The 16,651-nt window shown below is 36.4% G+C and overlaps 1 protein-coding gene across 7 annotated transcripts in view; it reads left to right on the top strand.

Annotated features, from left to right (window-relative positions):
- Lrriq1 (leucine rich repeats and IQ motif containing 1) overlaps positions 1-16,651 on the top strand; it is a 188,681-nt gene that overhangs the window by 14,988 nt on the left and 157,042 nt on the right. For all 7 annotated transcript variants that reach the window (XM_076553850.1, XM_076553849.1, XM_042263248.2 and 4 more), the window contains 3 exons: positions 6,691-6,765; positions 7,767-10,475; positions 15,672-15,824. In XM_076553850.1, coding sequence (XP_076409965.1) covers positions 6,691-6,765; positions 7,767-10,475; positions 15,672-15,824 — 2,937 coding nt within the window. The remainder of the gene's footprint in view (positions 1-6,690; positions 6,766-7,766; positions 10,476-15,671; positions 15,825-16,651) is intronic.

Below are 16,651 nucleotides of genomic sequence, written 5' to 3'. Positions count from 1 at the left end.
TAGATTATTCGGGTTGCTTTTGTAATTGTTGGGTGTGTTTAAATTGTGGTCTGTACAATCAAAACATACTAACAGCTTATTGGTAAATTTACAGACTTTGGGATTTGGATTGCATGCTTGTAAAGAGGCAAGATCAAATTTTATCTTTCACTAAGTTTGGTTTGTGTATTCTCCGGAATTCAGGGGTTTTGAATGCTCTGCATGAAGCTAATTGGAGAAATGTTTACTGGCTTATGCTGAATAACTTCATTAACTTGAGTAGTGGTGTTTTCATTTTTACGGGATACATGATTATCAAATCCTATTAAGCTTTTTGTTCTTTTCCTTACCACTGGAAGATCAGTCAGGTACATATTTAAGTGATACTAGTCTCTACTGTCCATGATTGAAACTTAATTTTTAAAGCTGAGAATTATTTTTTCATAAAATTTCAAGAAAATAATTTATTTGTAGAGCTAATGAATTCCTAAATGTGCACTTTATTATTCGTTGGAGTTTGGAAGCTTTTGGGCCGGACTGTTCAACATAATGGATTCAAAATATAGAATTTACTAGTTTCCCAGTAGTACTTTGTTGCATTCTTTGTTAGATTTCTTTTTCTAATTTTTAAAAATGCTTTTTTTTTCATTTTACACACCAATCTCAGTTCCCCCTCCCTCCCATTCTCCTACCCCTTCACCTCCTGCAATCCCACCCCTCATCCACTCCTCAGAGAGAATAAGGCCTTCTCTTGGGGAGTCAACAAAATCTGGCATACTAAATTGAGGCAGGACCAAGCCCCTCCCCTCTGTGTCAAGGCTGAGCAAGGTATCCCACCCAAGGGAATGTGTTCCAAAAATCCATTTTGTGCATCCAAGATAAGTCCTGGTCCCACTGCCGGGGCTCCCCAAACAGATCTAGCCACCTAACTGTCATCCACATTCATAGGGCCTAGTTCTGTCCCATGCATGTTCCACAGCTGACAGGCCAGAGTCCATGAGCTCCCACCAGCTTGGGTCAGCTGTCTCTGTGGTTTTCCCCATCGTGATCTTGACATCACCTGCTCCTGTGATCCCTCCTCCATCTCTTCCACTTACGAAGGAGCTATCTTGGTAGAGGAACCACTGGGAGTTAGGGAGAAATTTGGTACTAGGGAAATCTCCAGGAATCCACAAGGATGACACCAGCTAAGACTCCTAGAAATAATGGAGAGGGTGTCTAAACTTACCTTTCCATATAATCAGATTAGTGACTACTCTGTCATCATAGAATCTACATCCAGTCACTGATGGAAGCAGATGCAGTGATCCACAACCAAGCACTGGACTGAACTTTGTTAGATTTCTTGTCCTTCGCTAGAAACATCTGCCATTGATCTTTCAGGGACTCCACTCAGCACCTGCAACCTCATTATTAGCAAATGTTCCCATTGTTTTACATCAATTACAAATTTTATCTGTTTTCTCATACCATATCCCCCAGTGTCTGCACTTATCCTCTTTTTGCCTTACCTCTTTGCAGTAGCAAAGGCTTTCCACTCTGCCAGATGTTCACTCCCCATTTCACTTTATTTTTAGTTATTTTGCCCAGGTTTTTTTTCTAAATGCTGAAATACACTGATTATTTGCTTTTGTCATAGTTGTAATGAAATACCTGATGAAAGCAACTTAGAGGAGGAAGAGGGGGGGTTATTCTCGATACAGTTTGCTGAGTATATTTCAGCATGGTCAGAAATCCATGGCTTTAAGAACAAAGATATGAATGCTACTGTGTAGGTTAATATTTTTGTTAATATTATTATTAGTAATTATTAATAACTATGAACATGTTTCTCTGCTTAACCTCCCTCATTAAGGCACCTTCTGATTGGTTTATTATGTATATAGTGTTTTGCCTGCATGTACACCTTTATACCAGAAGAGGGCATCAATCCCACTATAGATGGTTGTGAGCCACCATGTGGTTGCTGGGAATTGAACTCAAGACCTCTGCAAGAACAGCCAGCATGCTCTTAATCTCTGAGCCACCTCTCCAGTCTGATTGATTTAATAAATAATTGAATGGCCAATATTGAGGCAGGAGAAGATAGGCAGGACTTCTTGGGAGAGAGAGGAAATCAGGGAAAGAATCTGAGACAGGAGATTTTCCACAGGACCTCAGGGGAAGAATCTAGAGGCAGGGGATTCACCAGAGAGATGCAGAGGAAGTCAGACATATTGTACTGAGAAGAGGTAATAAGCCAGATGGTTGGACATAATGTAATATAATAATATAAATGGGTTGATTTAAGTTTTAAGAGCTAGTTGGGAACAAGCCTAAACTAAGGCCAAGCTTTCATAATTAATAAAAATGTGTCATTATTTGGGAGCTGGTGATCCAAAAAAAGATTAGTTACATGCTGCTGCTAGGCTGGCTTTGTACCTTTTACTCAATCTAGGACCCAATTCTGCGGAATGGCACTGCTCACATTTAGCATATGAGTCTACCTCAGTTAACCCAATCTTAAAATTCTCTCACTAACGTAATAACTCAGCCATTTGTCTCGTACAGGAATCGAGATCTTGTCAGGCTAATAATATCAACCATCATGCCCCATTAAATTTCCTTTTATAATTTTTATCATTATGTTCAATTTTCTCTAATCCTAAAACAAAACAAAAGCTATGTACTCAGCTTCATTGTGTCATACGCTGTTACATTTTGAACTCTACATAAAGTAGATGAGGTTCACAAAGAATTAGCTTTTAGCATCCCTTCTTCCTCATCTCTCAGATGGTCCTTACCCTGGCAGGTTTCCTTCATGATGACCCCTTCCAGTAAAACCATCTTGAAAGAGATAATCCGTGATCTCTAAATATTATATTCACACTTTCATTTTTGCTTCTTATTGGGCCTCTGAGCCATCAGGACACTGATTTTTCTTTGGATTGTGTACTTTCTCTTACTTTTGCATCACACTGGTTTGATTCTCTTCCCACAGGTTTAGCAGCTCATCATCCCTATCTACTTAGATTTATGTCTGCCATTTCAGGGCACTCTGCCAAACTTCTGTTCTTTCCTCCTTTATCACATCTTATACTTTATTATTTGACACCACCCATAGCTACCACTGATCAGTAACAGCCTGCATAAGAACAGAAAGCTGAGTTTGATACCCCATACTACACAAATGCATCAAAAGCTGTGTGCATTGTGTTTTTCCTGCGTTGGGGTCCTCCAGTATTCCCAATTAAATGAACTAAAAGCTGATGTGAAACAGATTTTACTCTTTCCTCTTTTTCTTCTTATCATCCTTTTAAATTATATTGTCCACCTTTGTGTTCATATTTCTTATTGCCCCTTTGAAATAGTCAAGCTTTGCTAGTGATTGAGAATATTTGCTATTATTTCTAATTGATTTTACCTTCTCTCTACTTAGTCTTCCAATTCATCTACCCAGTTGCCATCAGAGGACTATTTTTTAATGTTAATTTCAAGTTTACACCCTGTGGAAAGAACTAATGGTTAATAGAATGTTCAAAAACATTCTCAGTTTTATTTATTTTATTGCAAATAGATTTTTTTCATACAATGTCTTCTGATTATGATTTACTCTTCTCCAACTCCTCCAAGTTCCTCCCCACCTGTCTTCCTATCTGGCCCATCCCTTTCTGACTCTCATTAGAAAATAAGAAGACATATAAAACTAATAATAAAATAAAATTAGATAAAACAAAGCCAAACAAATTATAGTAAGAAAACAATCAAACAATAAAAAGAGCCAAAGAAAAGACACAAGAAATGAATAGTGACTCACACATGATCACACACACACAGAGGAATACCCAAAACTGAAAGCCATAATACATATACAAAGGAAGACTAATGGTAGTAGTAGTAGTAGTAGTAGTAGTAGTAGTAGTAGTAGTAGTAGTAGTAGTAGTATTTTTATACAATTATTAAATATATAAAAGCCCTGAGTTAAGACCAAGAACCTTTGAGTTCATTTTGTGTTGTCCATCTACTGCTTGGGATGGAACCAACCCTTAAGAGTAATTTGTTTCCTCCATGAGAATCCCTTAGAGAAAACTGATTTTTATTTTCAAGTTAGTTATGAACTAGAGATAGCTTCTGGGTTAGCAAAGGGGGCCTGTGTCCACCTCTCTGGCCAGGTACCCTGTAGTGAAATTTTATGTACCCTAATAAACTTATCTGGGGATCAGAGGACAGAGCCAGCCACTAGATTATACATAGAGGCCAGATAGTGGTGACACACACCCTTAATTCTGTCATTTGGGAGGCAGAGATCTGTCTGGATCTCTGTGAGTTCAAGGCCACACTGGGAACAGTCAGGCAGTGGTGGCACATGCTTTTAATGCCTTTAATTTCAGGAAGTGACATGGCTGGGTAGAGAACGGCATCTAAGGCATGAGGAGCCGGGAACTAAGCAGTTCAACTGAGACCCTCAGGTGTGAGGACTCATAGTATTTTAGTCTGAGGATTCATGGAAATAGGAACTCGCTCTCTTTAGACTGAGGATTTTTTAGAGGTAAAAAGTAGTGGCTGGCTGTTCTGTTTCTCTGATCTTTCAGCTTTCACCTCAATATCTGGTTCTGGATTTTTTCTTATAAGACCTTTTAAGATTCATGTTACACGACCCCCATGTGTGCAGACCCTCTGTATGCTGCCACAGTTTCTGTGAGTTCATACATTCTTAGAGGGTCTTAATTTCTTGGTGTTCTTCATTCCCTCTTTCTCTTGTAATCATTCTTCCTTTTTTGCAGAGTTTTTTGGCCCTGGGCAGGGAGTTGGAGGGGTCATATGTGATGAAGATATCCCTTGTAGTGTTCCAAGATCCCTCACTCTGAATTTGATAAGACTGCCCATATTCTTCAGGAATAGACTTTTCTGATGATGGATGAGCAAGGCACAGATCAATTGAGCATAGCAGAATGTGGTTATAAGTCATTTTATTGCTAAGTTCCTTTAGCATAACAGTATTGTTTGATTTCTTTTAGGTCACTGGCATATATAGGTTCAGATTTTTGTCCTCCCAAGCAGCATCAGGTATGGGTTCTATCTAATTACCATACCACCTCTCAAATGGCCCAAATTTTACATATCTCTCTTCATATTCCCTTTCGCATCCCTTCCCCCTCCTGTTAGATCCTCCATTAAAGCCTCCAGCCTTGTCCATCAATAACTATCTATTCTATTTCCTCTTCTTAGAGAGATCCATCCCTGCCCCCAAGCCCCTTTCTCTATTCCTAACCTATGTGGTTCTGCAGACTGTAGGTTGATTGTTGAAGATTTGACAACTAACATCCACACAGAAGCAAACACATAGCATATGTCTCTCTGGGTCTAGGGTATCATCTCACTCATGATGATTTTATCTAGCTCCATCTATTTACCTGTGAATTTCATGATTTAATTTTCATAACAGGTGATTAATACTCCATTGTGTAAATGTATCACATTTTTTTAATCTGTTCAACCATTTACATACATCTAAGCTCTTTTCAATTTCTGACTCTTACGTATGGGGAAGCAATTAACATGGTTGAGCGAGTGAGCAAGTGTATCTCTGTAGTATGATGAAGTCTCCTTGAGGTATATGCCCAAAAGTGGTATAACTGGATATTGAGGTAGTTCAACTCCCAGCTTCCCAAGAAATCACCATACTGATTTCCATAGTGGCTGTGTAAGTTTGCACTCTCAAAAGTGATGGATGAGTGTTTCTCTAACTCCACATTCTTCCAGCATGGGCTGTCATTTGTTTTATTGATATGGCCATTCTGACTGTTCTTAAGATGAAATCTCAAAGTAGTTTTGATTCACATTTTCCTGATGACTATGAATGTTGAACATTTCTTTAAATGTTCCTCAGCCATTTTAATTTCCTCTTTTGGGCATTTTCTCTTTAGATATGTTCCCAATTTTTTAACTGGGTTATTTTCTTGATGTACTTTTTGGCATCTTTTACATTTTTTTGATATTAGCTCTCTACCAGATGAGTTGTTGTTAAAAAATCTTTTCCCATCTGTATCCTGCTTCTTTATCTGAATGATAATGTACTTTGCCTTACAGAATCTTTACAGTTTCATGACGTCCCATTTATTAACTACTGTTCTTAGTTTCTGTGCTGTCTTCTGTTCAGAAAGTCTTTTCCTGTGCCAATGACTTCAAGACTCTTCCTCACTTTCTCTTCTGTTAGATTCAATATATTTGACATTATGTTGAGGTCTTTTATCCATTTGGAGTTGAGTTTTGTGCAGGGTGGTAAGTATGGATTTATTTGCATTCTTCCACATGCAGCCATCCAGTTTCAATGAAATGTTGAAAATGCTGTCTTTTTTCCAGTATGTATTTTCGGCTTTTTTTTTTTAAATCAAAAATCAAGTGTCCATAGGCATGTATATTTATGTTCTGGTCTTCAATTTGATTCCATTGGTCAACATGCTGGATTTTGTGCTGTTACCATTCTGTTTTTATTACTATAGCTCTGTAGTCTGTAGTACAATTATGATCATGATTAGTGATACTTTCACCAGTTCTTTTTATCATTTAGGGGTATTTTAGCTATCTTGGGGTTTCATTAATAATAACTGAGCATGCAGGGAAATTTTTACATTTAATCATTGTTTATAAATGTGTTGATAGAATCTGACATAATGAATATGTCTTTTGATATTTGAATATAATAATATTCTGATGTTATTCTACATCCAGCAAGACCAGGACAAAATGAATGATGAACTTCATAAAGAAGAGAAAATATGGAAAGAAAAATATAGAGAGCATGAGGTATATATTTGTTGTTTTGTATTCATGCATTGTTTTTCTCCATTTGAACTGAATTATTTATTATGCTTTTTAAAATGATGAGCATAATAATGTTGCCTATATGGTATGGAATTTAACTTATTTCAACCTTAGAAATTTGTTAACCTTAGAAACTCTCACTGAAAGAGAATATCCTAAAAATAAAAAGTTAGTTAACTCTGCTGTTTTTCCTATGGCTATTTTTGTATCAGTATATAAAAATTTGTATATTTTTCTTTGTATACAAAAATAATTTGTATTAATTTTAGCCCTTTAGTTTTTCTCAGATCTTTATTCTGGGATGCCCACTGGTCATATATAAGCGTTTTGTGTTTACCTATCTTATTCCTGATATATATTTCATATATTTTTATTTGAAAATTAAAAAAGTTTTTCCTTAGGCCATCATCCACTCAACCATTCCTTTTTCCCCTGTTTTTTTAATGTAAAATCATTCATATATATATATATATATATATATATATATATATATATATATATATCATAAAGGTTATCTCCATGTTGAGGATTTAACCCAGTTTGTAATCATTTATTCCTCCTACTTGTTTATTTGCCCTACTTACAAATATTCTTTTAAAACTTGCTGAATATTTTTGTCTGTTTACTTATGTTTTGGTCTCCATTATTACAGCATCCATATCAGGAATTTGAGACCTGTATATCTTGGCTTCTTTTTTTTCCCTTTGTCTTTCCGGTGTCATCTTGATTTTGAATGCTTTCTACCTGCAGATAATTCCTTAATTGTTAAGTTATTGGCTCATTAACTTAAAAGAATATTATCAACTTCCAATTATGACCCAAATCTATGCATTTTAAAAATAATAATTTCTATGAAATAAATGACCCATTTTTCTCAGTGAGCCTTATAGCAATTTGACTCTAGATTAGGTTTTGTGTTACTTTTAATCTACTTATAAAATTATCAATTTTGGCTTATTACTATTTATTTCACTTTATTTTAGGAACGTATTAGAAACTTGCATTTACAAATGGAAGAGGAAAGAACAAGATTAAGAGAGCTACAGGAGAAAGAAAAAACACGTTTGCTAAATTTGCAGCATAACGCAGCTGTCAAAATTCAAGCTACATATAGAGGATTTATAACTTACAGAAAATATAGCCCGGTCATAAGAGAGCAAATAGAAAATAAGAAAAGGAAAGCGCAAGAGCGGAAAGAGAAGGAAGCAAAGATCCGACAAAAGGAGGAAGAACGAAGAAGAAGAATTGAAGAGGAGCAGAAGATTGAGGAGGAGAGAAAGAAGAAGATGCTGGAGGAGAGGAGGAGGCGGGAAAGGGAATACGAGGAGAAGAAGAGCATCCTGAGACAAGAAAGAGAAGAACAACGAAACAGGGAGAAAATGAGACCCAGGGAAGATGCCTGCCAACCACTGATCATCAGCTGCGCTTTAAGGAAGGCGGAAGGTCACGCCAAGCAGCCAGATGTGGCAAACGTGTCGAAGAATAAGGTTGCTAAAGCTGAAGAATTAGAGGGCACCAATTCAAAGAAGCAAGAAGCTGTTTGTCTAGTTCAGCAATCAAACAAGAGAGAAAATGTACGTAAACAGCTTGCATTGACGGAACCAATAGGAGTAAAATTAAAACCAAGCCAGGCAATGTTGGTGGAATCAAAAATGAATGCAAAAAATGAAAACTTACCAAAATTAAAAATGAATGAAAATGTACCAAAACTAAAAATGAATGAAAAAAGTGAGAATTTACCAAAGAAACAATATTCAGAAAAATTGGTTAACCAAGAAATTAACTTGGAAAATATAGACCGAAAATATGAATTGAAAAACATAGACTTAAAGGAAAATGTCAATACACAGGGCCAGGGGCAAGAACGGAAGTCCCAAACTCAAAAAGAGGAAAATGTGGATCATGGCACAAAGGAGAATGTGGGACAAGAAACCCAAATAATGTTTGGGTTTGCAGCAACAGAATCAATGGGAGTAGAATTAAAAACAAGTCGGGCAATTTTGACAAAATTAAAAATAAATGAGAAAAATGAAAACTTACCAAAATTAAAAATGAATGAAAAAAGTGAGAACTTACCAAAGAAACAGTGTTTAGAAAAATTGGTTAACCAAGAAATTAACTTTGAAAATATAGACCAAAAATATGAATTGAAAAACTCAGACCTGAAGGAAAATGTTGATACACAGTGTCAGGGGCAAGAAAGAAAAACCCAAACTCAAAAAGTGGAAAACATAGAGCAAGCCACAAAGGAGAATGTGGGACAAGAAACCCAAATAATGTTTGGGTTTGCAGGAACAGAATCAACAGGAGTAGAATTAAAACCAAGCCAGGTGATTTTGGCAGAATTAAAAATGAATGAAAACTTACAAAAATTTAAAATGAATGGAAATGCACCAAAATTAAAAGTGGATGAAAAAAGTAAGAACTTACCAAAGAAACAATATTCAGAAAAATTGGTTAACCAAGAAATTAACTTAGAAAATATAGACCAAAAATATGAATTGAAAAACTCAGACCTAAAGGAAAATGTCAATACACAGGGCCAGGGGCAAGAACGGAAGTCCCAAACTCAAAAGGAGGAAAATGTGGATCATGCCATAAAGGAGATTGTAGGACAAGAAACCCAAATAACGTTTGGGTTTGCAGCAACAGAATCAACAGGAGTAGAATTAAAACCAGGCCAGACAATTTTGGCAGAATTAAAAATGAATGAGAAAAATGAAAACTTACCAAAATTTAAAATGAATGAAAAAAGTGAGAATTTACCAAAGAAACAATATTCAGAAAAATTGGTTAACCAAGAAATTAACTTAGAAAATATAGACCAAAAATATGAATTGAAAAACTTAGACCTAAAGGAAAATGTCAATACTCAGTGCCAGGGGCAAGAAAGAAAGACCCAAACTCAAGAGGAGGAAAATGTAGAGCAAGCCACAAAGGAGAATGTGGGACAAGAAACCCAAATAATGTTTGGACACAAACAAGAAATGAGTGAAGAGGACAAAACTGGAGCACAGGAAATCATCAATGATGATCAAGAGAGATTGGCTGAAAAGGTAGAAAAGAGAGACCTAACAGAGCAAGATAGATCACTGTATGAAGAGAATTATTCTTCAACTATTTCCATGCAAAAAGACCCACTGCCACTAATATTTGAAAATCCTGCACCTGTAGAAAGAAATGTAATGCTGGAAGACAAAGAGATTGATTTAAAATCAAAAAGAATTGAGGAAATCCCAAAAGACAATGTGCTGACCTGCGATGCTGTGATCATGAACTCAAGTGCCTTGGTGCATACAGAAGGCAACACAAATCAGCAGGGTTTTGTCTCAGGCAAACTGGCTCCCAGTGAAGAGGCTGGCAGTCACAGTGCTAATAGCCACTTGGTCACTGAAGAAGGGGACTGTCCTAAATCAGAGATTAAAGCCATTCCAGAACAATGGAAGCAAACAAAGGCTGAAAGGGACAGTGGCCTGGCCTGCTCTCTTTCACAGGTAACAGTTTTATCTTCAGTTAAGGAAAGGAGACTGGCTTGGATAAAGTCATTTAAACCTTGGTCTGAAATCTTTGAGCAAAATCAACTCAAGGAAATTATTAAAAAAAAGAGACTTGTGAAGTGTCCAGCAAATACAATGCCTCCTTTGGATACATCAGCCATTCTCCGGCATGGCCCTTGGAATACTTTACAGCAGGTATTTATAACTTGGCAATACTATTTTTATATTGAATGAAAAATTAATGTTCTCTAATGTAATTTTGCCTTTCAATGGTTTTATGTGTAATATTTCTACCTCTTAGTAGATGAAGTCACTAATGATATACTGTCTTGTTTCAGAGAGCTTATATTTTTAAGATCTCAAGTAAAAAATTTCAGGACTTTACCCACCAAAGTCTAAAGAGCTTTGATTTATACTTTTCAGTGTCTTGAGTCCTGATTCAAGGCCCTGTAGGAACATCTGGAAATTATGGTTGGAATTATATAAGGACACTTAGTACTCTTGGAGCAATTGCTGTGCCTCCATTCCCATGAAAACGCCTGCTGCAGTGAAAGCTGTACTGACAGGATAGAAGAGCCTAGATTTCCTGTATGCAAATGTTCTATATGCCATGCAGTTGCAGTACACATATACTGGAAACACAGCATAGTTTTCATTAAGTGCGACTAATTTTGTGTTATAAAGAATATAACATCTAATGAACTTGACATAGAAACCTATGTATGAGGAACTTTGATTGTATAATGCCTCAAACAAGTTACAATTTTTATTTACCTGTGATTTGAAAGTCAAATATATTAGTAAGATGTATTCTAGAGGCATGAAAATAACATTTGAAAATATCTCAGTTTTAAGCAGTATAGTCTTGAGCTGACATGGCTGCCCTCTATCGCTTGATTAAATGATCATTAGGGTAGATTGTACATGGTGATACCCGGCCATCATTGAAGCTAAAAATAAAATTTTAGGCAACTAATATTAGATAGAACCAGGATAGATATTTAAGACCATAAGAACCCTGGTTTTCCAGAGGCCTTTGGAATTTTATTTTTGTGCTACAGAATGTCTAAGGATTCTGGGTCATAAGATAACTTATCACACAGGCAAACTGTGATGTGTGACTATTTGGCAGAAGAGAGATACCAGTTCCATCTGTCAATGTGGTGGCAAGCTCCAACACATGTCAGGAACAAGCTCCAAATCAAAGTCCTTTGAGTCTCAGTTGGAGTAGGAGACCGGCTTCTGGCACCATGTCCTCAAGAGGGAATGGAAGGGGAAAAAAAACTACCCATGATCTGCTGTGTGTCACTGGCTCCTCACCCTGAGACAGGAGGACATGTCTTGATCTCTATGGGTGACCAGGATTCTGAGGATTAACTTCACTAGGGGACACTAGTCCCTCCATCATGAGGATGGGTTAAGAGTGCCCTCTTACATGGCAGAACAGGACTCCAGACAGTGAGCTATTTACAAGTGACCCCAGATCTTCTACATGTCTTTTTCATTAAAATATTTTTATGACTTCTTGACATTTTATGTCTTCATATTTTGTTGCCCTTACTTAAAAAGAAAATTGATAGGGTCTTGCCATGGGGCACACACTGGCCTTAAACTCATGACACTCCTACCTCATATCCCGTGTGCTGGGATCACAGGCATATACTACCATGGGTGTTTGTCCTTTTTATTGCTTTATGTCAGGGCCTTGTGTATGCCACTCAAGTGTTCTCCCACCAAGTTACCCCCTAGACTATATTCCATTTATTATATGGACAGGTGCCTAGACAAATCAAAATACTAATAAATAATACAGTATTTTATTCACTTGGAAGTTTTTCATTAGTCTAATATATTTGACTGATAATTATTGGTGAGCAGAACAGAAAATGCAGCCTTTGTCCCTATGGAACATAAGCAAAGAAATGCTCCATAAATTTTGACTACTGTAAATAGGATTCCTGTGTATTCTGTGAAAGGAAAATAAATTAATTGGGTTTGTTGATTTACTTTCTTTGTGTATTCAGGATAGAACTATGCTAGCAAGAGCCCTACAACTTAACTATATCCCTTGCCCTTTGGTAAGAAAAAAATATTTTGAGACAGGGTCTCATGGAATTTCCCAGGCTGGCTTTAAGTTCACGATGTAGCCTCGGTGGGCTGAAATCTTCCTGCTCCTACTTCAACCCTCTGATGACTTGGAATTGCCAGTCTGTACCACCACTTCTGGATTGTGAGGAGGTTTAGAAGAGACATCTTGGTTGATGAAAAACAACCTAAGAAACAAGAGCTCGAACTTACACCGCAGAATGTTGTCCATTTCCTAGTCAGTGTTTGGCCATGGCTGCCAGCTATATATATATATATATATATATATATATATCCTTTCTCTGGGTATTCACTGGTTTTTACTTGGATGATGCTGTTTCTGGGGGCATTTCTTCCTTTCCCTTAAGTTTTTATCAGGCTTTTCAATATGATAGCAATAGAGCCATTACTTGCAAAAACTGCCCTCATGTACATACCTTAGAGCTAGCTCAGGTTATAGTTCTAGGCCTACAGTGTAGCCTGCTTTGAAAGTAAACCTTCAATTATTGTTCCTTGTTGTAGTTGATCTCTGCCCTATCAGTGAGGAGAGTACTAACCTTTCTCCTGGATGTTTCTTCTATTCCTGCCCTCTTCTTCCTTGAGAACTCCTGTCAATTTCCACAAAAGGGGAATTAGCTGTTGTTGTTTGTTTGTGCTCTTTCTGGGGAGCCCACCACCCAGCTACCAAATCAGTCCCACACAGAGGATTATTCTTTATTATAAATGTTCAGCCTCAGCTTGGCTTGTTTATTGTCAGCTCTTATTAACTTTAACCCATCTGTCTTTTGCCTCTGGGCTTTTAACTTTCTCTATTTCTGTACACTTTCCTTTCTTACTTCCTTGCTGCTTGTGTAGTTGGGTGACTAGCCTCTGATGTCTTCCTCTCCTTGTTCTTGCTCTTAGCTCTCTCCTCTCCCAGATTTCTCCTTCTATTAATTCTTTCTGCTGGTCAACCCTGCCTAGCCTTTCTTCTGCCTCACTATTGGCCGTTCAGCTCTTTATTAGACCATTAGGTGTTTTAAACAGGCACAGTAACACAGCTTCACAGAGTTAAACAAATGCAACATAGACAAAGTAACACATCTTAAAATAATATTCCCCAATAATTAGCTCTCTTTACTTCTTTTAGAGTAATGCTTAATCATCCAAGGGTCTCCTAAAATGCCAATCAGGTCTTGTGGTTAATGTGTTAAACAAATATTACCTATTATTCAAGTCTCTGGAGAGATGCGGTTAGCAATGGCTGGTTTGATACTTTCCCTGTCATTAAAGCAACTGATGCAAGCTACATTTTTCTTTGAAGTTTCAAATATATTTTATAGAAGTGAAAAATATGTCTTAATATGTCAAGAAAATACTGAAATACTATAAAATATTTTTTTGTTGTTTCCAGAAAGTTCCTGTAATTTTTCTGTTTGACAGGTAGTTTGCCATAGTGTTTTATTTAACCACTGTAACTTTCCTTCTTTCTCTTGTCATTTAGCTTCACATCTCTGGGTTTGTCCTAACTGCTAGCACCATCTTTGGAAGAGTTTTTAAAGGTGGTGGTTGGGGTGGGGGAGTATACTTCTCCTTAGGTTAAACTTAAGGATAATTCATAATTAAATCTCTGAAAGATTATAGCAATCTTGAGTCATTATATATATATATATATATATATATATGAAGTATTTGAGAAAACGTGTGAGTAAATGAAAAATAGTAATAATTATGAAGATAATGAATTAATCATAGGTTCCATAAATGGAAGAGTTCTTTCTCAAATTGCAAGAGCCTGAGACACAAAATTTTCAAATATGTTTTTGTATCGTCCTTAACACAAAAAGAAAATATGACTTGCTGGGCAGTGGTGGCACACGTCTTTAATCCCAGCACTTGGGAGGCAGAGCCAGGTGGATCTCTGTGAGTTCGAGGCCAGCCTGGGCTACCAAGTGAGTTCCAGGAAAAGGCACAAAGCTACACAGAGAAATCTTGTCTCGAAAAACAAAAAGAAAACAAAACAAAAAAAGAAAGAAAGAAAATATGACTAATGTAAACATATTTGAGTTTTGCTACAAGTTGAAACAATTCATTTTTTTTTACAATTGATTTTTTGAAATTTTGGAAACATTTAGTCAAACTGCTTTATACCCCAACTGATATTTTTCAAGCTGAACAAAGTGTTGGACACATATGATTACTAATTTTATATTTACCTGAATTTCAGGGATATAAAGCAATTTAAAGCATGTGATTGCTATAATGCATGTGTCAAACAATGAATATGAACACTTATTTTGATGTCATGTGTTTAGAAAACTTTAGGATGGGGTATAGGATACATTCCAATATCACAGGAATTTGTAAATGTTCAATCAAATGGAAGGAATAGTGTGAAACTCCTCATATGCATTCGAAGGAAGATGCCTCTAATAAGGTGCCAATATGACCCTCATTCATGAATTGTAATAAAATGAAATGACAGAAATTATAGAGATTGCTCCCTAATAAGTAACTAAAACTTGATTGGGAATGTATAGTTGGCTGAAAAAGGCATGTTGTTAAATAAGGCTGGATAATGTTTTTCACAGACAATCTACCTTTATTATTACACAGCTTGCTATAATTGTCAAATTTTGAGCTATTCAATTCTTAGTCTAAATGTTTTCATTTTCTAGTGTATGGCCATCTTTCTAATTACAGAATTTATCTATTTGCATTCAAACTCAATAAGAAGTGCATTTGACATTGTCATTTAAGTGGATGATATGTTTTCATTCCTAAAAAATTGAAAGATAATTGGTTGCATGGATTGCTTTAGGTAGTGAATACTTGGAACAGTCTGAGATGATTATGAAAGTAGAACCTTTATTTACCTAAAGTTTAAGAAATACTATTTTTGTTGGTTAAGTAAGAAATGGGCCAAATGTTGTCTATCTCCATCAACGTGTGTCCGTGTCAGAAATCCAGGAATTTCAATGCTACTGTTAGACACATAGCTTTATGCTATGCTATATACAGAAAAGTATTTCAAACCTTAAAACAACAAAAATTTGTTAAAACTGCAGGAGAAACTTAATAAGGGATTGTTATATTGCTTCCATGTACTTTACCTTTGAACTTGAATTGACTATGAATGATTGCATTAACTTTCCTTGATATATTGCAAGAAAAAGAGACCAGATAGATAGACTGAGTTCTTAATAAAGTTAGGCTTCCAAATATACAATTACTTAAGTGAATTTTTTAACTCCTTTGCAAGGTTAATGTCATGTATATTGTGCTGTTCAATAGTGTCATTCATCACAGTCTCCTTGAAATTTCTAGGTTACAGCCATTACATTCCAGGACTTGCCTGGCTGTAGTCTTTCTACACTAGCAGAGTGTACAAATCTTCAGCTTCTGTCCCTCCGACGCTGTGGGTTAACTTCTTTGCATGGCCTGAGCCATTGCAAAAAACTTAAGTACATCGATGCACAGGTAAGTTGTTTGCTTTTATTATTTACCATACAATAAATATGAAATGGATGCATGTTTAGATTTCAGACATGATCATTTTGAAGAAGCAGTAAAATCACTTCATCCATGAGGTTTAAAGCAATCATTGCAGTCCTAAGTTCCTAGGGACTGAGTGGGTACGCTGAGGATATTCAGAGTCAGAAATTAATGATTTTGTTTCATAAATGGTGTGGTCACTGTAACAAATAACAACATTCTTTAAAATAGTATTATAAAAACAGTCATGTGATTTCTTCTGTTTCTGCAGCCAGACTGGACTATATATTTTATACCATGTTGACTTGGTCTCCTTTTTAATTGTCATATATTAGTTGGATTGAGAATTTCCAAAATTTTTTTTTGGTTGCCTATATAGGGATGTCTCAAAGGTTAGACTATCTTGTGGCTGTTAGGGATTCTTTGTTTCTGAGACTGGGAGTTTGTCCAAATGTGGCAGTATGCAAGTGCATATCAAGCATCTGTCTGCATCATGTCACCCAGTGTTTCATTGGCTGAGCTCTGAGTTCAGGTGGGAGGGAACCACATATGTGCCAATATTGGGTTATAAAGATTTTAACAGACCATCAAACTAATGTTCCTTCACAATCTACCACCCATTGTCTTTTTAATGATCCACATATAGAAAATAGGCTCATATCCCAAAGACCACAAAATCTCATCAATTTGAGCCATCAGTTCACGAACTTTGCATCTACAACAGATCCTGGTGGAGTAGTAGCTTCTCAGTGCCCTTTCTCAGCTACACTTGTGAAAGCATGGTCCTTACAAGTCAGAGAGATACACAGTAA

This window comes from Peromyscus maniculatus, chromosome 18 (genome assembly GCF_049852395.1).
Source record: "Peromyscus maniculatus bairdii isolate BWxNUB_F1_BW_parent chromosome 18, HU_Pman_BW_mat_3.1, whole genome shotgun sequence".
Taxonomy (NCBI): domain Eukaryota; kingdom Metazoa; phylum Chordata; class Mammalia; order Rodentia; family Cricetidae; genus Peromyscus; species Peromyscus maniculatus.
The sequence above is the reverse complement of the archived record's forward strand: the minus strand, read 5'-3'. Positions and strand labels throughout refer to the sequence as shown.